At 40.5% G+C, this 23,525-nt stretch overlaps 1 protein-coding gene and 1 long non-coding RNA gene across 3 annotated transcripts; one reads left to right on the top strand and one right to left on the bottom strand.

Moving 5' to 3' along the window:
• Positions 1-278: 278 nt before the first annotated feature.
• LOC112576108 lies at positions 279-8,016 on the bottom strand. Its single transcript, XR_003101761.1, has 3 exons — positions 7,691-8,016; positions 5,856-6,007; positions 279-333 (listed from the first exon to the last, which is right to left on the bottom strand). It is a non-coding gene; the product is annotated as an uncharacterized LOC112576108 (long non-coding RNA).
• Positions 8,017-8,028: 12 nt separating this feature from the next.
• On the top strand, positions 8,029-22,468 carry LOC112576088. 2 transcript variants are annotated; one of them, XR_003101746.1, is made up of 6 exons: positions 8,029-8,169; positions 9,519-9,662; positions 10,459-10,573; positions 11,002-11,165; positions 13,654-15,487; positions 16,527-16,586. XR_003101746.1 is itself a non-coding variant. In XM_025258338.1 (5 exons), the coding sequence occupies exons 1-5, from the start codon at positions 15,365-15,367 to the stop codon at positions 20,907-20,909; spliced, it is 1,587 nt and encodes a 528-aa protein (XP_025114123.1). In that variant the 5' UTR covers positions 15,222-15,364; the 3' UTR covers positions 20,910-22,468. The 2 variants fall into 2 exon arrangements, 1 of the variants encoding a protein (XP_025114123.1); XM_025258338.1 differs by lacking the exons at positions 8,029-8,169; positions 9,519-9,662; positions 10,459-10,573; positions 11,002-11,165 and adding exons at positions 18,219-18,725; positions 19,874-20,229; positions 20,515-22,468 and having other exon boundaries at positions 15,222-15,487; positions 16,527-16,732.
• The last annotated feature ends 1,057 nt before the right edge of the window (positions 22,469-23,525 follow it).

Raw genomic sequence — 23,525 nt, 5'->3', positions numbered from 1 at the left:
TTACTGTCTGCGCAACAGGTGATACAACATGCTGCAGCTGCACGACTCCCCTCCAGGTACTGACAACGTAGACGTGGTGACCACAAAACGCAGCCACTGTATGGCCATCAGCGAAGCAGCATCACAGTTTTAACCTGTACCGGGCGGTCCGGTGACAAAGAGTGTGGGAGGCCGCCGTGTGTGAGCAGGTTGAACTTGCTTCCGGGAAGGAGTGTGATTACAGCACTGTATATGCACTCTCCTGTCCACCACACGGCCTGACCCAGGGTCTTGACACTCACACGTGGAGGACATGTGCATGGCACACTCACTGTTGTCGCCGGACCGCAGAACCTGTTCAAATCAATAAGAAACAAAATTAAGATTCGTTTTAAAAACGTTAACATTTAAATAAATCTTTGTGTGCACCTATAGATTATGTAGTAAGCTTTAGAATGTATTGTTAAATTACTGTTCCCTTCCACCTTACTTTTTATTGTTTTCCTATGAAACGTTCGTCGTTGCTATTTTAAAAAATGGAAATAAAGCTTTCTGTCGTTTCTTTAACCCAAACTAAGATGAACGATATACAGCTTTTTACAAGGACAGTAAGAACTGTTGACATTTGAATACTTAATCACTAAAGCAAAAAGTACAACAACATAGGATGAAACTTCGCACATTTTTTTTTTTTTATAATATAAAATACATGCAAATAGCTTGCACTGTCAGGGTTACTAGAAGGTAAATAACAAATGTACTCTGATAAAATTGATTGAAATATTATTTTGATTGCATTTACAAACATTAAAAGCCATTTAATTCTGCTTAATTAAGTAGCGGAGATCTTGTGCAGCCTATACAACACAAGACCTCGGGTACTGTTTCCAATCTTAAGGTTTTACTGAATTATAAGACAGACAAATAAACTGTTTCCTTCAGTTGAGGCTAAAGAGATTGTGGATTTATCTTTGTAGCTGTTTTACAGGACTAAAAAATCTGGATCAGATCACCGAAACAAACATCGCAACAGAACTTGTACCTGTCAAGTCCAACTGTCATCTTGCTAAGATACAACGTTATTTTACAAGAGAATTTACAATCGATGCAATATAAAACATAACCTTTTTACTTCACTATTAGTTCAAGTACAGACTCTTGTAGACATTGAAGGTGTTGTTGACTGTTTCAGGCCCCAGGCCCCCACAATACATCCTAGTATTATTCATATACCTACATTCTGTTACTCACGCTAGCTACCAGTATCTTGTACACCCAGGTGTCATGTGACTGTATGTCCCAGCCCAAGTCACACGTCGCTGCCACCAGTGTCTGAGTTCCCTCAAGCACGTGACTACTGACGTCACACAGGTGTCTTGGGGTCAGACAATGAATCACAGAACGACAGACTAGTGATGTCGCGGGTACTGATGTTCCCAGACATCACAAGGTCCTGTAACAGAACCAATAGTGTGAAGTGTAAAGGAATCCAAGACAAAGATTTTTTTTCAGATGTACTGCAGAGTAATGGAAGATCTTATCATAACATTTCACACAGTTTTTAATAGGACTCCTAGTAACATGATAGTTTTTGAAAGATAATAGTTTTCTACCTGCAATGACTTCATTATATAAGTATACACCTAAATGTTACAATAGATGGGATCATGTCAAGTCAGGAAACAATAATGGACATCTCAAGAAGGATGTACATTTTAAACCAATGATCTATGACTGTGAGCCCATGTTAGTTGTACAACCCTTTTTTAAAGACTTCGAAGCCATAAATTTAATTAGTTCACTCAATTTTTACAATTTGTAAAAGCGGTACACAACACAGTTTTAGAATTTTAAAAAAAAATCGTTTAAATTATGCCAAAAATCGAATGCCGACTGTTAGCCCTTATCAGCACATGTCATGGAAATTGAGGCTCTCATGGAAAAGAAAAATAGAAAGAAATGTAAATTACATGGCTGTCACAGACGATGACACTCACGTAGTAGACGGACATTTGAGCGCATTTTATTCAAGTGTAAACATAACAACTAAAACTGCCTCTTTGCAGGCCCTGTAAACATGTTATCATATTAAAAATAATATGGTACCGTACTTTAGAAAAATATAAAATAGTTATTCTGAAAACAAATTTTTCGTGCACATCCATAGAGTTACTCGATCGTTACTCAACAACCCTAATTATCAATTATTTTACTAAAATTTTCTTTTTTTCAGTTTAATTGTCCACAAACGATCGAATATTAGTACCAATAATAAACACAAGATTTGTATCGTGCAAACTCACACTTGTAGGAAGCATGGTCGTAGCGATTAAGAACAAGAACGATACACGGGCGACATAAGATGGACTGAGGGATAGATGTAACTTGTCTATCATAATAGACAGACTGACAGACAGTTATAACTTGTCTATTATAATAGTGAAAACAGTAGCTTGTCTATCATAATAGACAGACTGACAGACAGCTGTATCTTTCTATCATAATAACAGAGAGACAGCTGTAACTATATAATAGACAGAATGACAGAAAGCTGTAACTTGTCTATTATAATAAAGTGAAAACAGTAGCTTGTCTATCATAATAAACAGACTGACAGACAGCTGTAATTATCATAATAGACAGAATGACAGAAAGCTGTAACTTGTCTATTATAATAGAGTGAAAACAGTAGCTTGTCTATCATAATAGACAGAATGACAGACAGCTGCAACTGTCATAATAGACAGAATGACAGAAAGCTGTAATTTGTCTATCATAATAGAGTGAGAGCAGTAGTTTGTCTATCATAATTGGCAGACTAGCAGACAGCTGTAACATATCTTCCATAATAGACAGAAGAGCATGCAGCTGTAACTTGTTTATTAAGAGTCATGTCTGTAGTGACAATGAATCCTAGATTCTCAACGGATAGCACAAAGGTGATGTTGGTTTCGCTCACCTGATGTGATTAGGCAGACAAGCGAGTGAAGATCATTTTTTTTCTTCTAGAGCATAAAAGGGATTCCTTTTTATCCTATTTACTTCTTGCGACATTTTATCCTCAGTACCTACACAAAAGCATGCACAATAAAAGACGGAGTAAATGTAAAAATAAAATAATTCTTAGAGCAAGTTTAGAACACCGATGCAACACTTTTTTAAAAGCTAGGTATTGTTTACCTAAATTCTTAATTTAACAGGTATTTGAGTTTAGACATGTTCAGCTGTCCCAGATTGACTTCCTCAAAACATATTGACCTTTATCTTCAAAAAAATAGCAGTCTTCCACCAATAAAAAGCAGATTTAAAAAATGTTATTTAAAAGCAATTATTATCACTGGTGAGATTTATGTTTCTGTACTTAAACAGGACAGAATGTACTAACCTGGTTAGCCGGGTGTCGCCGGAGATGGCCTGTTGAAGTTGATGAGTCGTGAGGTTGGGGAAAGCGATGGTCTTAGTGATGCGCAGACCGGGAGCGATGTCGGACACCAGGTGAGACAACATGGCCTCCGCCTTGTCCAGCTGTGACACGGCGTCTCTCAGTTTCTGTCTAATGTTGTTATCTACATCCTGCTGTGACATGTTGAGTGTCTTCATGTTGTCACCAAACGCCTTCACCTCACAGATAATAAAACCGTAACGTCGGTGAATAAGAAGAACATCAAAGTCTCCTTGTTTCCATTTCTTTGGCAGAGCAGGAGGAAGGTTGGAGGGACAGGGTAGATGTGCAGCAGCAGCAGCAGCATCACAATGTTCACCCAGGTACTGTCCGAATTGAAGCTGACTTAGTCCAACCAACACTTCTCCCTTCTGTTCTGTCATATTTTGCAGACAGAAGAGTAACCGCTGCATGGCTGCGTCATCTCTGACGTCACTGTCCTGAACACCAAGAGGCTTAGGAAGACAGCTCTGTCCAGCAATGGATGGAGTCATCGCTGGTTGGCTGGACTGACCAGCCTTTCCAGGTGCTGACTGAAGGACCAGAACATCCTGACCAGCAACCGACTGTCTAGACATCGGCACGCGGTTGAAGTAGACAGGAGGCAGGAAGTAGGCGCGTGAGTCGAATCAGGAACGCGGCCTCAACCACTGGAGCCAGAAGTCCTCGGCTTGGGTTGAGATTACTCCTGTGTATAAATCATTATTATAAAAGCGCAAAAGTATTAAACTACAACTGACCATTGCTGGACACCATATCTCAAGACAAAGGCATGTAGTATATTCCATTCACACACAGTCTGGGTTCGGTCCATGAGATAAGATCAGAAGTAGGACAAAGCAACAGGAATACTAAAAGAGTGTTAAAGTCTGTGTAGAAATATATAATAATCTTCAGTATCAAATGCAGCTGACAAGTCTAACAACCAGAAAGGACCCTTTGTCGTTGTCAGATCGGTCGCAAACTTCAGAAGGACAAAGTCAGTACAGCGGCCTTCATTCATTCACATAAGCGAGCTCGAAGATGAACCGCACGACTTGCTATTCGTAATGCTTTCTTTGGTAAGCCATTTGCTCTTCGGCTTTTTACTGAAGATGTTAAAGGTTAAATTCTTCGTTTAATTTGATCCAGCACACACCTACCCCTTCAACCTCTCTTTCACTCTCTCACACACAAACAATTCACAAGGAGTGACTAAACCAAGTGACAAAATGCAGAATGCATCCAATGTGTAGTGACAGTATTCCTAATATAAAATTATGCCTCATACACTAACAATCCAACAATAACTAGAAAAACAGATGCTTACAATGATTGTTTACCTTAGCTTGTTGATGGCGGGGTGTTAACTTAGAGCTACTATCTTCATAAGTGTCTCCCTTAAAACTGTTAAACACCGTTAAAGATAAAACAGCGCGAACATCCCGACTTGATGATGGGTAGGTTTGTTTATTCGTTCTTTTTATCCTGTTTGAGTCGACTTTATGTAAAGTAATGAGGTTTTATTTTGACAGCCATCGAGATGGCATTTTGCTCCACGCAGTCGGCAACACACGTCGAAGCACAAGAGTTAATGGCGCTGGCTGGCTGGTTGGCTGGTTGGCTGGCTATTGTAAGAGCTCTAGTCGACTTCCTTGTCTGCTACGTTTCGGTTCAATGTACTGTCTCTTGGAAATAAGAAAGATAATCCCTTCCTTCTACTAAAATCTTCTCGCGACTACCAAGATTGTACAGTGTTTTGCTTCACTGAAGCATGACTTCATCCGCAATTCAGTTTTTCATCCACCTGGATTCTCCGTGCACCGTGCTGATCGCTAGCCCGAAATTTCAGACAAGAATGCGGGTTTCAGTGTGTGCTTCTTCATAAACTAAAGATGGTCTACGGACTGTAGTCTTCTGTCCATGCTCTGCTCTGGTGACATTGAAATGATAACTCTGCTGCAGACCATCCCACTTGCCTACGGTGCTTACATCCCTTGTACTAGTTGTGTACACATCCATGGCAGTCGATGCACTGTCTACAACTGTGTGCATGTGGCATCTGTTTATAGGGCTGGCTGCCTTACCGTGAGATAGCTTTAGTTACTAGCTTGGTGTAGAACAATTGTCCCATCACCCACAATGTTCCGTGTGGGTAGAGGGGACTTGAGTCACTCTAATCTGTGCTCAGAGATTCGATCCCCGCTATAAAGAGCAAGTGGACATTGAGACCAGATGAGATTCTACACTTGATCAGTGCTACTGTGTGAACAAAGCTGAACATTGTGTTAAAATTATCGATGACTAAATACAACATCAAAGTCAACATTTCCGACATCACTTCTTCTAATGGTCTGCTGCTAAAATTGATTTAAAATAGTGATGACCTCTGTGACCTCTGCCCTCTCACCCCTCACCTAAGACAAAGTCCTGGGCTGACGACACCTTGTCTCACCTGTTGTGGAGCAGACAGTGGATGACCAGACATGGCTGACAGTGGTCTCCCCTCAGCAGGACCAAGTCTATCAGAGGCAGCGACTGTCGTCTGCGGTCTTTGTCAGGACAGGACATAGACTGTCAGTCCGCTCTGTGCTTGATGGTAGACAGCTAGGATAGCAAACATAGGCGACACTAGGTGTAGTGAGATATTTATTGTGCATGATTGTCTACACTGTAAGTACCACGTCTGAAAATATGTCACGTAGCTAAATGTAATACTGTGTTGATGATGATAAAAGTGATAATAGCTGTATTATTACTAACATGATTGACTTTGTATCGGATACTAAGCTTTCAAGTAAAATCATCCTTTATGAAGTAATTGAATGAATCATGAATGTGCAGCATACACACGGTGCACAATATCGGACATTACCAAGTAAATAGATAATTGACTGGACAGCTGATAGTCTACTGCCATATCATAACGACAAGATGTACACGTCTACATATCACAAGGTAAAAAAAATAATGATATTGTATGATATTGCAGTCCTCTAATAACAACAGACCTAAGTCTTTTTGTTTAGAGATGTGTTAAACCGATATCTCCATGGTTTACATGTAAACAAGAGTAATCTTTCAACTAATGATAAGGTATATTTCCACACAGCAATAAAAACAAAATAAATATTTTTAGTAAGCTTAATATTTCCAACGTAAAATGCAAATGAGTCATCGCAAGATCTTAGGAAAACGACTTGTGCTTCAATCACTACTACAAACTGAAAGATCCGTGTGTGTGTGTGAAGGGTGGGACCTGTACATCTATGTGCCTCTGTGTGTGTTATTTGATTCTATATAACACTGAGAGATTTGTGCGCACATATTGTGTTTACTTTCCGATAGTCAACATTCATGACCAATTTTGTTTACTTATTATTTCTCATCAATAATCATCACTGCCACTGCTCATTGCTTACCAATTAATATACTTCAGACACTTCTTTTCCGGCTCTTGTGTCTGTTGTGATATCATCGATGTTCTCAAATGAATTAATCATTTAACAACATCAAGTAATACACAGTCACCTGTCATCAAATAGACTGGGTGGTCAAACCGTGTATCTTTACATAACACTGACAGTATCTGTCACCTCTGTTAATCTGATCATGAAGAAGATGGCAAGATGGCGGAATCATAGTCGTCTACATTATCGGATTTTCCCAAAGCAAAACTTTTATATTTTTGATATCAAATCGTCAGTGCATCTTATTTGCAGCAAATAAATAAGGAGGAATGTGTACTATTATAGGAAATATTATTTATCAACGGGGAGAGATGTTCAAGAAGTTCTAAAGAGTGTGACCACTCGATCGTACAGGATACATGTCCTGTTGTAGGCTTGCTGGAGGTCTCTGTAGTTGGTCATAACAGGGGCTGAGGCCTCTCGGGATGGACTGTGTCTGTGGTTCTCAGTGTGTATGTGGAACAGTCGATAAGAAGACTTTAATTTCTAGAGGTATCAGCTGACTTTTTTTTTTAATAGAAGTCTGTTTAATTATGGAAAAATATGTTCCGTAGGTTTTATCCTGCTTCTGTCATTGCTGCTAGATTTTATGTGTTCTGTGTTTTGTAGGTTTATACCGTGTTGTTACTACTAATAGATTGGTGTGTCTGTTTTACAAGACTAGTAAGAGGATTTTTGTTCTAATGTTTGCTTAAAGATGAATGCAAGATAACTTTTCCCACAAATCTTTGTGAAATGTTGTTCTCGAAACAGGTCGCCAAACATTATAACATAATTGTGATTGGATTCATAAAATCGCTTATTTACCGTCGAAACTTACAGAGTGAATATGAAGACCACACATTCATCACTCCACTACCATCCTCTCCTCTAACTGTGTGTCTCAGTGTGTTTGTGGTTCACCACTTATGTCGAATGTTGAGGCTTCGGGAAAATCCCAAAACAGATTTTCGATCACATTTGTAGCACCTGGAAATCTTTCCTGATTACAGCTTTGCCATTTCTCTTATTGGCTGGATATGCACTGCTACAGTGACAGCTTCTCAACATTCAAACTGAACACAAACACTGACGGTTGTCTCTGCCAGCTGCTTGTCATTTATCTCCGCATATAGGCTATAAATAGGACGATCTATGTAATTGGATTTTTCCGAAAAGGGAGACGAAATTGTGTTTCCTGTCTACGAGATCGTTCGCTGTTCAAGATAACTAAAGCAGTTCATTTTATTTGAAAGCAAAGGACAAGTGAAAAAATTTTGTAGAAATAGAAGTTGTGAAGTGTCCAATACACGTATTCAGGTAAGATTTATTTGATTAAGTATGTTTGGTAGTTGATTATTGTACTTGTTTGTGGCAAGTAACACGTCGCCGCCATTTGCATGGGTAGGGCGCCAGCTCCTTTATCTCTCATCATTCTGATCAACGACAACATAAAAATGTACACATCGCAAGATTAAAAATAACCGGAGACAGTAATTGCACATTTTAACTGTTCTTTTCTAATATGTGTTCAAATAACTTTTTTTTTATATAGAAGTCTGTTTAATTATGGAAAAATATGTTCCGTAGGCTTTATCCTGCTTCTGTCATTGCTCCTAGATCTTTGCTCTGCTCTCTCGAACTTCCTGTTTTAAATCAGGTTTTCACAACGATAACTAGCAGGCGACTCGAAGTGAAAGGGAAATAGTTAATATGGATGACATGATCAATACGGACTTTTTGAATCCAGTTTGATTACAATTTGGGTTTGCACATACATCGTTTACTTGTATCACCGCCTGAAATAGTTTAGTGCTGATTAATGAAGGTCGCCATGTTGGGTACTCACGAGTTGACCCCAAATAAAGGTCAATGAGTCAAACGATGCTCTGACCCTGTTGTGTCGGTTCAGTTTATAGCTTGTGGCGGATACAATTTTCAATCTGCCAAAAGGTAAAGTTTAGAGGTAAAGATGTAAACATGTGTTTGTTGGTTGCATTCTGTATAATAACAACGTGCGTAATAATAATAAACAACGTGGTTTGACAATGAATTGCTCACCTGTGCGGTAAATGACCATGAGAAACTATCGGGTTGAAGGCTGTTGTTGGTATAAGAAGATATCGAGGTGAATGTGTGTAGGGGGAAGGCAGAGATAGAAGGATGTCAAGGTGGGTATACGGGCTCTGGTGATGAGAGGGAGGTGAAAGGTATTCTAGGGATTTTGAAGTGGGTGTGGATCCTTGTAATCTTTTCCTAGTATGACAGTGCTGTATAACTACAGGTGTATGTGGGTGTGTGAGAATGCAGATGAATTGTGAATAAAAATTGTATAGATTTGGGTATGTGGCCATATTTGAGTAGGTTCTTGTACTTTTGCTGAAACCAATATGGTTAAAGCAATGAAAGATATGTGTATGCCTCTCATTCTCAATATCAATTAAAACACATTCACTGAGAGTGCCAATATATGACAAGCTGTAGAATGTTGTGACAGCGATTTTAATGATTTACTTATTTGATTATTGATAACAGTCGCACTTACGCAATGTTTTAGTTATAAAGGCCTTATATAACGATGTATAAATAAAGCAAGCTGTGGCAATGATCTCACTTCAGTGTGCGATAAGCGGCAATGACTCGGAGATGTTTGTCCTGTCCTATGATAGGGCCACGTGAGAGACAAGGCTTCCAGCAAAGTTTGTCCTCTTCATGGACGACTACTGATAGCAAGGTCTGAACATTGACTTCTTGAAAAACAAAGAGAGACCATTGACACTCACTGAGGGAAAGTTGCTGGACCTGCTAATATGGTAACAACTGTTTGTTTTAACAATCAGAATATCTTGTGTGTGTGTGTGTCAGAGAGAAAGTGTGTATGTGTGTATGTCTATGTATGTGTCAGAGAGAAAGGGAAGACACAGAAGCGAGTATTAGGTGGAGTAACATGTTAGGTATCGAAAACAGTTTTGACAATTTGTCCATTTGCACGTGTTGACACATCTGATCAAGCACAACAGTCCACATACAGTAATGTAACACAAACCTAACAGCTAACGATCATTACAGTTGTTTGTTTTATTTAAGGTCAGGAAATAACTGACATGTCATCAACCAGGTCAGGTTATGTCGATGAAATGTAGTCAGCCTTGTGTAGGATTTTTTAAATTACAGTTTGCTATTCTTTAATCATCGCGTAGCCTTGTCTTCAAGATTATTAAAAATATTTGAACAATTCTTGTGGCTTTCTTTATTTTTGACGTAGAGTGCACTGCACAATACAGAATTGAAATGTGTGTCATGACACTGTCACATACTGTCACTGTCACATTCACGTCACATTACATCATTGCATTCACAGTTTTATACACTGTGTTCATATCTTCCACAAGTTGAAATGTAGACTTGTGTACCTGATGTGCTCACACTGTGTCATGTTCACTGTATGTGTGTTCACACTGTCTGTCATGTTCACCGTGTGTGTGTGTGTGTGTTTTCACACTGTCTGTCATGTTCACTCTGTGTGTGTGTGTGTGTGCGCTCATATTGTCCGCCATGTTCACTGTATGAGTGCTCACACTGTCCGCCATGTTCACTGTCCAACTACAGGCCAAGCGGAAGAAGGGGGCGGGAGGTGGTGGAGCAGATTCTGGCGGTGGTGGCCGGGTCAAAGTTTATCTCCATGCCGTGACCAATGATGAGGCTGCTCTTCTAACAGACAATGGTTGGTTGTATTTCTTTCAGCCTGTAAAGGTTTTTTTCATTATATATATTTAAATAAGTCATCTGTATTTAAAGATACAGCAGGATGTAATTCTTACAGAAGAAACTAATTTTTTCTTACCTCCTCAAGTAGGATGACACTTTTTCTTCATAAATAAGTGTAATTTTATTTCCTTTAAACACAATCAATCAGCACTTCTTAAAGATAATAGCAGATTGCATGTCTTAGAAAATAAACAGTCTATGCCAGCCTTATGTGTGCACATCAGTCGAAATGTTTTACACAGAAGAAACAGCGTGGGATGAAAACAATAAAGATAACTTGTATACACATTATCTACCTCTCCCTTGTCTTCGTGTAATATGAGCATCAGAACTAAAAACATATTTCATTACAGTTTGTAAATAATGTGTTGCTTTATGTTCAAGGAAAGACAAGCCCCCTTCAAGAAGTCAAAAAGCAGTCACGTGCTTCTGAAGTACAGTTCCATCAGAATCAGCCTGTAACGGACATGAAGATTATCATCATCTGTGGCAATCCAAAACAAATCGAGAAGGCTGTCAGCCTCATCAATCAGAAAACTGGTTCTAAGGTTCAATAACTATGTTGGATTAATTCAGACAAAGAGAGTTGCACAAGTTAGTATTTGTTAATATATTGAAAAGCGGGGAACGTGCCTTAGACGTATCAACATTATAAAATAAACATATCATATTTTGCAATTCAGGATATCTCCAAGTATCATTTGATATCACAAGACTTTCTTCAAACACATTCACACCTGACCGTTGCGCATTGCTTCTCCAAAGAACTCTTCGTCCTCCCAGGTCGCATGTTATTTGTTATAGCGGACCAAGAACCCCACAACAGTTATCCCCCCACTAGCTGTACAGAAACAAATTTTATGGTGTAATGGCCAGGGAGGCAATGATAAACAATAAACAAACATTTAAACCAACACTGCTAGGTAGTTGGCCGGCAAAACACTCTCAGCAATGTAAGTCTCGAATCATTTATAATATCTACTAAAGGAATTCAGATACAGTGATACCTCGGTTCTCGAACGCCTTGACTTTCGACCAAATCGGTATTCGAACAGAAAATTCGAGAAAATTTTGTCTTGGAATCCGAACAAATATTTGGAACTCGAACATCCGAACGTCCGAGATGAGCCGAGTTGAGCCGAATGGCGTTCATTCGGCCCAGCGCGCCTTGCTTGCGTCATCAGTGTGAGTGCAGAGAGAGAGAGAGAGTGACTTTTGTGGAGAGAGTCATGAAATGTGTGCAAAATGGCAGAAATTGCAAATTTTGTTGAACAACATCACCCTGATAAAGTGGTAGCAAATAGAGCAGTTAACATTTTTATGACAATGTTATGTCCACTTTCCGCAAAATTTGCAAAGGAGAAAAAAAACAGCAAACAATTGACAAATTCTTCCGTAAAAAATCAGACAAGCAACTGATTCTCCTCAGCAAAAAGATACAGAGAACAGAAACACCCGAAGAGCAGTTACCCTCTGTTTTTATTGAAGAGACTCCCCTTCAAAACAATAACCATCCCTTCCCTCCTCCCTCCACATTCATTCCCTCCTGCCATAAAGTTTGTACAGGTACAGTAAATGAAACACAATTTTACTGTACTGTACAGTACATTTTTTTTTTTGTTTAATAAATACACTTTTATTTCTTATTTCTTTGTGAGACTTCATGTTTTTCTACATATTATATACAAATTAGACCAGTAAATAGGCATTTTCTGGGGCTTGGAACGAATTAATCCAGTTTCCATTATTTCCTATGGGTTTCATTGCTTCGGTTCTCGAACAATTTGGTTCTCGACCGTCCTCCCGGAACGAATTATGTTCGAGAACCGAGGTATCACTGTATTTGTAACTATTCCACAGCAACAATGAGGTGTGTAGTTCAAACATAACCTTCTGATGCCCACGCTATTCAAACAGCATAATAACCATCACACATCACATTGTTCTCTGGCAAAAACAGGCCAAACTCACATTTTGCAGTTTTAACCCAACGATTATTCCTCTCGAGTGTTGAGGACATTGAAATAATCTGCTTCAGTTCAGTTCCTTGGACGCTACTTTCTCTGTCTCTCTACACGAGAAGTGTTTCACTTGTCTACATACAGGTATCTGAACCTAGTGCTTCTTTCCTCCTTCACTTCCAAGGCAAGCTTTTGCGGTTTCTCGCCAAACTTTGTATGATCAGGTCTGGTCAGTAGTTGGCTGTTTTTGTGATGCGACAAATACCAGACATACTTTTACCTATTCTCACAGAGTTATCAAAGCCATCCTGGTTTAACAAAACTCTAAATAATGAACATGTCTACCTTTTTTGTAGTTTGAAATATCGGGTTTTAACATAATTCGAACTTTCAGTTTCGCAAGCACCTTACAGGCATGTTGTAAAACACGTCTTCCAAAGCTATCCAGCAACCAGTTTAAATACACACATCATTAAGAACATGAGAGACTAAAAAAATTAATCGTATGTATTTTTAATTTTGAAAACAATTCTTCTAATATGAAAGCTATCTTTAAATATTAAGCTCAAGAATACTAAACAGTAACGGTTTCCATTTGTTATCTGCACGACAACTGTGGCGCCTGACGTCTAACGATTGAGACTCGATTTAATTGTATTTAACTTAAATGCATTTGGTGCTCATGGAGCAATTGGCCTACCCCGTGTTACCACCTGTTTCATGTTTTGTACCCTTTTCCCCTATATTTTCCCTGAAACCTTATCTCCATCCCTCTTAAACTATTGCAATTATAGTCATACAACACGCATTCTCTCAACGGTTTTCCTTATGGTGCTATTTTGCTAATAAAAAAATGATAATCTCATTTCTCATTGAGGAGACAATGTGGGAATTAAAGCGAGTGTTGTGAACTATGTGGGGAAGGTGGGACACAACTAGAAAATAACCTAGGTTACCCCAAACCCGTGAAGAAACCCTAAACATTTCATTTTAGGTGTCAACTCATTACTGTGAGACCAGCAATGGATATAGTTTAGTTTTATATACTAACATGCTATAAATTATCTTGCTTCAGGAAACCATTTCAGATCAAGCCCAGAAATTCTGGCTCCAGTGGGTTCAGGAAGCGTTCCCTGATCTCGACTCTCGCGCCTACTTCCTGCCTCCTGTCTACGTCAACCGCGTGCCGATGACCCCAGGGTCAGTTGGTGGTCAGGATGTTCTGATCCTTAACACAGAACACGGACAGTCTAGTAAGTCAAACCAGCCAACACCACATGAAGGAGTCGGAGGGTCCAGCGAGCAGGAACTGCCTAGACATGCATGTGTGAGCATTCATCCAAGTCTTCCTGATGACGAATATCAGGACACCCAACCTACTTTACCTGGACAAACCAGTCAATGTATCCAACCAACATCAGATGAAGAGTCTTGCATTTGCAACCACAGATTACCATCTGGACACTTCAGCCAGGTAAGCCAGCTGGCACCAGATCACAAGGCCAGGGGTTCAAACCATATGGCACCACAAGAACAGGCCGGTAACTACATCCAAGCGGCATCACCAAGACAGGCAGATGAGTGCATTCAACTGACACTACCTGGAGAAGTCAGCCACTACAATGAGACATCACACAAACATAACGGTCAGTTCATTCAGACTACTCCTGGACAGGCTGATCAATACATTCACACTTCACAACCTACACAGACAGGTCAGTACAATCAACTGACCCAAACTGGAAATACAGATCAGCACATTCAATCGGGCCCACCTGTACATACCGGTCAGTACAAGCAGACAACACCAAACGTACAAGGCGGTCAGCATCTCCAGACGACAACAACAGGACACACCTGTCAGTACATCCATTCACCTCCAAGACAAGATAGTCAAGGCAACCAGAGTTATCCATCTGGACAGACTGGTCAGTTTAGCCAGACAACATCAGGACGATATATTCATGACACACAGGAGACAGGATTTGGACTAGCAAGTCAATATAAGCCGACATTACCTGGACAAGGTGAGTACAACAATGTACCAGCTGCGCAGGCCTATCAGTATAGCCAGACAATACCACTTGGACAAGCAGGTCTGTACATGCATCCGACTGCACGTGGGGAGGCATATCAGTATAGTAAGATGATACAATGTGGACTGACATCTCAGTCTATGCTGACGATACCACCTAGACAGGCAGACCAGGATATTCTGTCGCCATCTGGACGGACCGGTGACTACATCCAGACACCACCTGAACCAACAGGTCACTATATCCAGACAAAAGCACATGGACAAGCAGGTGCATGCATCCTTCCGACTCCACATCAGCAGACATCTCAGCGCATTGAGCTTGAAGCTTCTTCTTCCGATGTCGTTCAGCCTTCAGTCCATCGGCCTGCTAACGTTCTAGACAGTGACGTCAGAGATGACGCTGCCAAGCAACGAGTTCTGGTCTGCCTGCAGGAATTTTATGAACAAAATAAAGAAGTTTTGGTTGGGATGAGTCAACTTTTGTTTGGACAGTACCTTAGTGAACCTTGTTACGCTGCTGCAGCTGCCCAGCTCCCCACAGCCGCCAACCTTCCTCCTGCTCTCCCTCGGAACTGCAAACAGGGAGACTTTGATCTGCTGCTGATTCACCGACATCACGGTTTTGTCGTCTGTGAATTGAAGGCGTTTGGTGACAACACACAGACACTGAACTTGTCACAGCAGGATATAGACAAGAAAATTAGACAGAAACAGAGACGCCGTGTCACAGCTGGACAAGGCGGAGGCCATGTTGTCTCACCTGGTGTCCGACATCACTCCCGGTCTGCGCATCACTAAGACCATCGCTTTCCCCAACCTCACGGCTGATCAGGTGCAACAGGCCATCTCTGAAGACATTCCTCTGACTGAGGTAACTATTCCATCCAAAGCTTCATGTCCGTCAACCTGCTAGAAGATAGTGCGTATAGTTTGTAAACTGAGAGAGGTACTACAACAGGTGTGTACTCTGAGCATTTAATAATAGACTCCATTTTAGCACTAATCATCCCCCTCATAACTGTTAAAAGAAAAACTGTTTCTATGAAATTTAATAAAACAATTATGTCACTTATTCATATGTTGTCCCAGACTGATATCGGCGTGAGGTGTAGCCCTCGTGTTTATATATATATAGCATGAGACTACTTTAGTGGTGAAATATTTCCCATATAGTGTCTACAGTTTGTGTGTCACAGTAGCTGGTAAGATACATTTACACATGCTATTCTAGGATTATTTGTTATCATCACAGACACCAGTTTGCAACATCACTTTCCCGCACTTGACAGGAATTTTGAGCCTCCTGTTGATTACAGGTGCAAAACTCCTGCGATACAAGCAAATGTCCTATAAACGGCTACAAAATACATACATATCTCAAATCTTCCTAAATTCTCTTAAAATTACGAAACATTCAAAGCATTATTATAATAAAGTTTTAAGAAGTAAATTATTTCATACTCTTTCATGTATTTTTTGCATAATATTTTATTTTGCTGGCAATTGATTTCAATAACTTACGGGTACCACAGTACACAGGTAGCCAAGAGAGTACATTACAACTTTGCGATGTACCATTACCTTTAAGATGACATATTTTTCATTTACATCGAACAGACAAATATTTATCTGCGTTGCGTAAAACAAAAACCCATTCTGCAGTCTGTGACAATAAGGATGTAAGTAAAGTGTCGGCACTTTGTGTGTAACTGTCTGCAACTCTAAAATAATAATCTGATGTTACCTCTCAGGTGTGTTTTCAGTTTGATTTGTTCGTTAGATAAGTTTGATTAGTTAGTCCTCCTGTTGTTGTAGCTGTACATGTTCTGTCTTAATGTCCCTCGACATCAGAGGTTTGTCAAGTATCGACAGGTTTGATTAACACCTTAAGGCCCGTGGTTTATGTACAGAACCTGTGTCGGTGTCTGGGAACATCAGACCCCGCTGCCATCCCAGGTCTGTGTCTGTGCTGTGATCAGTTGTCTGACCCCCAGACACCGTGTGACGTCAGTAGTCACGTGCTAAGGGAACTGGGACACTGGTGGCAGCGACGTGTGGCTGGGGCTGGACCTGACAGTCGCATGACTGATGTGGTCTACAAGATGTTAGTAGCGAGGCAAGTATATACACAACACAGTATTCCGTACAGTGATCTCAGATGGTTGTTCACATGTGTGTGTGTGTGCGCATTCACTGACTGAAATACACAAACCCTGTACTGTATATGTGTACTTACATGTACAACAAGCTTTGGTTACATTAACATGATGTCAATGGAGGTGCACATAGCAAATAGCATATTAAATGTCAATCAAACTTTATTTAATATCGTTGTACAGTTTGATATCCTGATATGTCGTTGGTTCTTTCTTAAGATTTAGCTTTGCTTAGCTGAGATGTCTCATGCTACAGAGTTTGGTTTCAGCATTTTAGGTAGGTACTTTTTTAAAAGTAAAATGCAATATATAAGTATACAGACGTACAAAGAGTATTGGCCACACACGTTATTTTAAAAGAGAGAAAAGTTTATAATATTACTTTGTGCGCTTTATGTAACCAAAGAAGACACTATCCAACATTTATTTTTAAATGAATCATGTTGGACAATTCAAAATAGCATTAGAGACTGGAATTCATGAGAAGTGTAATTATGTAAATATAATAAAATTTACCTTACTCGGCTACAACGAGAATTTTTTTATTTACAAAGTAGTAATTAATAGAAAGGTTTTGCGTATATAAATGTAGATTTTAAACTAATTAAAAGACAAATTGATATTTACAATTAAAAGGGACATTCTTTGGATTTGCAGTGTTTCCTCCCGTTTTGTAGTCAAGGGAAAGAGGACAGAGATGTTGATTTCGATAATAAACTAAATATATGTATAACAATAAAACTAACATATGTTTAAATTTTTATATGCTTTCTATCAAGTGGTACTAAAAGTATCAAATAAAATTGTTGACGGAAAAAATAAAGAATAAGTAAATATGAAAAAATATATATATTCGTGAAAAACGACCATTAAAATGCTCTAAACAATAATATAATGACTTATTAACTGATAAAAACAGAAGGCTGGCTGATACTTTTTTAACATGTATCTGTTTTTAATTGACAGTAAATTTTTCTTTTATCTAATAAAAACTTTTCACTTTTATCAACTCCATATATTGCAAGACCATAAGAGACATTCGTTTTTGACGGCGAAAAAATAATTCAAATTTTCCTTTTTTTCCCATGAGGAACATGTTTTAACGATATTGTTGAAACTGTATCTTTGATGAAGAGACAGACTGTGAAAAAATCACACAAAGGATGATTTTAAAAAAAAACTTTAAATGAGTGATTGCTATAAGTGGCTGGTGATAGACTGAAGTACTATTCAGCATGCCAAGAAAGTTCCTCTTTTCTAACCACTTTTAAAAATATATTCAAAGTTTGCATTTACGCCGGCAATCAAATAAAAGCTCGTAGGTATCTGACGAAGTGAACAATTTCAAGATGCTAATCTTGTTTCACACTGGAATCAAACCGCCACTTGTACCTCTTTTGTCTTATCTACACAGTCATTGTAGTGTGATTACTGTCTTTTTACCAGGTTCTGTGGTCCGGCGACAACAGTGAGTGTGCCATGCACATGTCCTCCACGTGTGAGTGTCAAGACCCTGGGTCAGGCAGTGTGGTGGACAGGAGAGTGCTATACTGCTGTAATCACACTCTTCCCGGAGCAAGTTCAACTTCTCAACAAGGCTTCTCCAAGAGTCTTTGTGGCCGGACCGCCCGGTACAGGTAAAACTGTGGTGCTGCTGCTGATGGCCATAGAGTGGCTGCGGTGTGGTCACCACGTCTACGTTATCAGTACGTGGTGGGGGAGTCGTGCAGCGTGCAGCATGTTGTATCACCTGTTGCTGCAGACAGTAAAGAAGCAACTCGCACCAGAGGTATTAGCCAGTCAGCTTCACCTCCTGCATGTTAATCTTAATGGCGAAGAAAAAGTGGAGAAGGCCGTCAACGACTTGTCACAAGCTGCAAGTGGAGGATCGTTGTATGTCCTCATTGACGAAATTGGACACGAAGACAAGGCTTTCATGGAAGCAACGAAAATGTAAGATTAAAAACGTGTTTACAATAACTGAAATAAGGTAAATGGTGTTTGTACGGAATGAGCGTCTGTCAACAACATCTCATTCCTGTTCATTACCTTTTACTTCGTCTGTTAGCACGAGCAGGGGAAGCAGCATTCAAAACTGTGTATAAATAGCGGGTAATAATAATTTTTGATCCTCAGCAACCCCAAGGTTACCTGGCCCACCCTCCCCCCCCCCCGCGCGCTCTACAGACGTTTATCACCCCAAGATGATGAGCGCTGTTGGTAGAGGAGTAAAAAGCTCTGGTGCCTCAATATTCCTGCCCGGGACTCTCCATAAAGTAAGGTGCCGGGTCCTGCTTGGCAGAGGGTCATCCTCCCCTCAAGCAATTGATTCTCGGAGTGTCACTAGCTTTAACCACCCGTATACATGACTGTGCTTATGAGTAGTGATCGCAAAATGACCATACATCATTACTGTGGTTACTATGGTGACAAGAATCATAATAATGAGCTGATAAGACGAAGAGCAAACATTCTGGAAGGGATTTAGAGGAAGAAACGTTTAGAGAACAACTGAAGACAAGTGCTTGAAAGAAATAAAAGTGAGGCGCAGACAACTGACACAGAATGCTGACGTGAGCAGACAACTCTTGCAGAGGACAGAGGAAGGGAGTGTCAGGGTCTTTTATTGTTTTGTCTAAACACGAGGCATGAAGCAGTTTTGTACCTTTTAAGGTTCGTGTAGAAAGTTTGCATGGAAGCCCGAGAGCAACAAACAACAGTGATTAAGCCTTGATATAAATAACACACAGAAGTGGCAAGGCTTTGGAAATAAATTTGTATACATGTGTAAATATTGTAGTTACATCTATTTTATACATACGTCCTTATTCACTGATTCTATTGATACAAATATTATAAAATACTTTTGAAAGTTTTATTACGTTGATAGATAAGTCCTTTTGGCAATGTAAAACTTATTTAGAGTGATCTGCTTACTACTTCTTTTTAGGAACTTCCATACTTATAAAAATTTGTTTCCTGGCCATGTAAGCGGCGTACTTGATGACATAGTAACATTAACATACAAACAATGCACCTCAGCTACATAAACAGTGTAACACGTGTCTCTCCATCCTCTGTAACACTCATGTCTGTGGCAGGAAACACATCCAGACCTTCTGTGAGAAGTTGCTGGCACAGGTTCCTCGTCTCCATCTTTGGGCGGCAAGTTGTTACCATAAGAACTGTCCCCCCGGCTGGCGAGTGGAATATTTAACCAGACCTCTCCGCTCTCCACCCGCTGTTGTCAGGGAAATCAAGAAAGATACAGTTATCACTAAGGGTGTTAGTATCAAGAAATACAGTGAGCGAGGTGTGCCCGACCACACAGACGGCCCGCCAGTCACACGAGTGTCTCACCGAGGGCAGGGTCACTCAGGTCACAGGCCAGGTGACTGTGTCACGTGCGGTCGTGAGGTGGCCAGCTTCCTACACAGTCTCCGTGTTGGTGTTACGGGTATGTAAGGCTACAATGTAGTTTAGTTACCGTTGACATGAGATACAAGGCGTAACACCTAAGCGAATCTTTGTGATAATTTACAAACAGTCCAGTAAGAGAGGTTGTGAGGAATTCATTTTAATAATTCAATATGTTTGTTCATACTCCGTCACAGGTGGCTTGTCATTCTTTGTCAGTTTGCGTATGTTGGTTTGTGTGCGTTTTGGCGTTTGTGTGTATGTGCATGCGTGTGTGTTGTATCTCATACAAGACAACGAATAAATATGCTTTGTATGTTGACAGAGATTAATGAGCTGACAACAGTAAACACCGTCACTTCAACAACTTGCGGCACACCACCCTGTCTACAGTGGAGAGACGTGCTGGTGTTGAACTGGGGTTACTTTATGTTCTCGGGTATGGTGACAGGACTGCAAGAAGCGGGTATCCCAGTGCGGGTGATGGAGGATGATGACATCGAGGACGTGGCTACGGCCCGCAGTGACGTGGTGTGGGTGGCGGACGGGGAGCTTGTTCGTGGTCTGGAGAGAAAAGTCGTCGTGTGTCTGCAGTACGATTATCGGTCCCTGTATGGTGACGTCACAAGATCTGAGGCTTCAAGACTTCTCGCTCCTGTTAGGTCTGACAGTTTCCACTCCATATCCCGGTGTACATCACAACTCGTGATTGTGGAGTAGCCACTCGCCACCTGAACATACTTCACACTCCCTCACCTGTCACCTGTTGTAGTCTCATGTCTGTCTCCATCACACCAACATCTATAATCAGTTGTAACATTGTAACATTCTGCTTTAGTGTGCGGGCTACTGTACTCTGCTAAACGACTGTATCAACAGTTTGTATCCTGGAATGTGATGCATGTTCTCGAAAATGAAGTACAAGCTACTTTTTTAAATACATAAAATACAGATATACTAGAATAGTATTGTTGTGTTCTATTAGCGAAAAATTGTAAATGATTGTAGACATGCTTTGTTATATCACATACTCGCCGTGTACCTTTAAACACGTGAATATTGACAATGCTGCAGTACCTTTCCTCATCACATACTTATACCCTAGTGCACCCTAACCCTAACCCTAACCCACATAAATACAAGTACATAAGACTAATACATGAACCAATCAGACTGAAGAGGTATGACCATTGAGCAGCTCACAGTTCCAGTACATTCTACAGACTCAATCCACCACTCTCCAGTCTGGCATCATGGCGAGGCGGGAAATGTTGAGATTCCAGTTGTGTAATGAACGATACAAAGAACCCACCGACAGCAGAGCCACCAATCCACAGATAGTTTACAATATGCGCATGTTTAAAAATCTGCCAACGAAAGTGTTGATGCTGTTCTAATGGGACGGCAATACAGCTGACAACGATGAACATTTGTCTGTTTTAGAAACAGAGATAACTATCCATGGGGTTGACTGCTGCAGGAAGTCATTGACGACCTTGGCCATGTTCTGTCTGTCGTTTTCGTCCTTAAGACCGACGCCTGGTCCAACAGCTTGTAGTGCTGACAGTACCCGAGTCTGTAAAATAGTATCTCTGTATGCCACACCTGTCCGGTTCTCTTGTACGAGGTAGTTAGAGGTGAGGTAGGCCGTCACAATTCCAACCCACACCATGATGGATGGACCCACCACCATAATCATCACACTCCACGACAGTTACATCGTAGTAACGGTCTAACTGTCGTCTCCAGACGTGGATTTGGCAATTGTGGCAAGGTCTGGCAAAGCGACATTCATGAGTGAAGAGGAGTGAGGTCCACTGTTGCCGTATCCATGTCTCATGGCAGGTGTCAGGACAAGGGACAGCGGGTCTTCTTGGCCGAAGGTTGTTCATTTTGGACCTGTTGAGTATCGCCTTGTCACTGACAGTTATGTTGGCGACTATCCCCTGGGTGTGCTGACCGTGGCTGTTGTCTGACTCAGAGCCGACAGAACAGTGAACCCACCCTGCTATTTAGTGATTGACTGCGGGCGTCCGGGTGTCTTCGCTCTGCAAAACTTCCCGTTGCATTATAGTGGTCATTATAGAGTTTGACTAACAGAGGGAGCAAGTCCCTATTGGCAGCCAATTTCTCCAACAACTAAACCCTCTACAGGCCTACATTACAACCCTCCTTCGTCTCTGAGTCATGATTAAAATGCCACAGCAACTTCACTTTACAAGACCTTGAATACATTTCTCACTGTTGATACAAACACGATTAATAATAATGTAGAAAATGAGAAGTTTGCGTGTTCATTGTTTCGAGCTGTGTAGTATTCGGTAGATGTTGTACATGTACCTGCGATTAACGTGTAACAACAAACATGGGAGGTGTGTTACTTGTGACTGTCTCAGTCCTCATCAGCAGACTGACAGCCTGTGTAAACAAATAATCACAGCCACTTGTACGGTGATGAGCACCACAGACTTGAATGGACCCTAACGGCCATCTGGTGCAACAGCTCAGGGCGACTGGGAAGGTTTGGTACAGGAGGATATTTGTTGAGCTGTGGGGCTGAAGGTGAGGGGGTCAGGTGTTAGGTGTGTTTAGGTGCAACAAAGCAATAACCTGAGACGTGTTTGTGTGCAGAGTGTGTTTGTGTGTGCATGTTGAGCTCCAGACACACTGAATCCAATCGGAGCAATGAGACATGAGTTTATCCGAGGTAGACAGCAGTTTGTCTCGCATGCCAGTCATAGACCTTTAAACTAAAAGTACAAGAAGTTTGTTGAATACAGTTCATTGGATTTCTAAACATTAGTAAAATGGTAATTACTGAAAATTACATCCAAATGGTAGATTGTAACAACTAACCATGTTTGTTGTCCTGGAGGGGAGCCTCCATGGCTTGTAAATCTTTATCACAGGTGATCGGTGCTATATCTTTTCTCTCGAAACCAGTCCTCGACTCTGGTTGAACGTTTGTAGATATATTTGTTTACACATATAAGCTCAATTGACTGTTTGCCTCGTCGTCTTCTTTTACAATGATAAAAGCACATCTAAGACTACAGTTCTTCATGCAATGTACTCCCATTATCAGTCAAAGAGTTTCATAGGAATTCATTTCTTTAGATAAAAGAAAACAACGTGGTACTACTTGATAGTCCAAGTCTATACATTGAATTCTGCAGGATTTTTTTTTTCCTAATATTTGTTTAAAGATGAATGCAAAATAACTTTTCCCACAAATCTTTGTGAAATGTTCGCGAAACAGGTCGCCAAACATTAAAACATAATTGTGATTGGATTCATAAAAAAGCTTATTTACTATCCAACATTACACAGTGAATG

The sequence above is a fragment of the Pomacea canaliculata genome, linkage group LG11 (assembly GCF_003073045.1).
Source record: "Pomacea canaliculata isolate SZHN2017 linkage group LG11, ASM307304v1, whole genome shotgun sequence".
Classification (NCBI taxonomy): Eukaryota; Metazoa; Mollusca; class Gastropoda; order Architaenioglossa; family Ampullariidae; genus Pomacea; species Pomacea canaliculata.
This window is presented reverse-complemented; position numbering and strand designations above follow the sequence as displayed.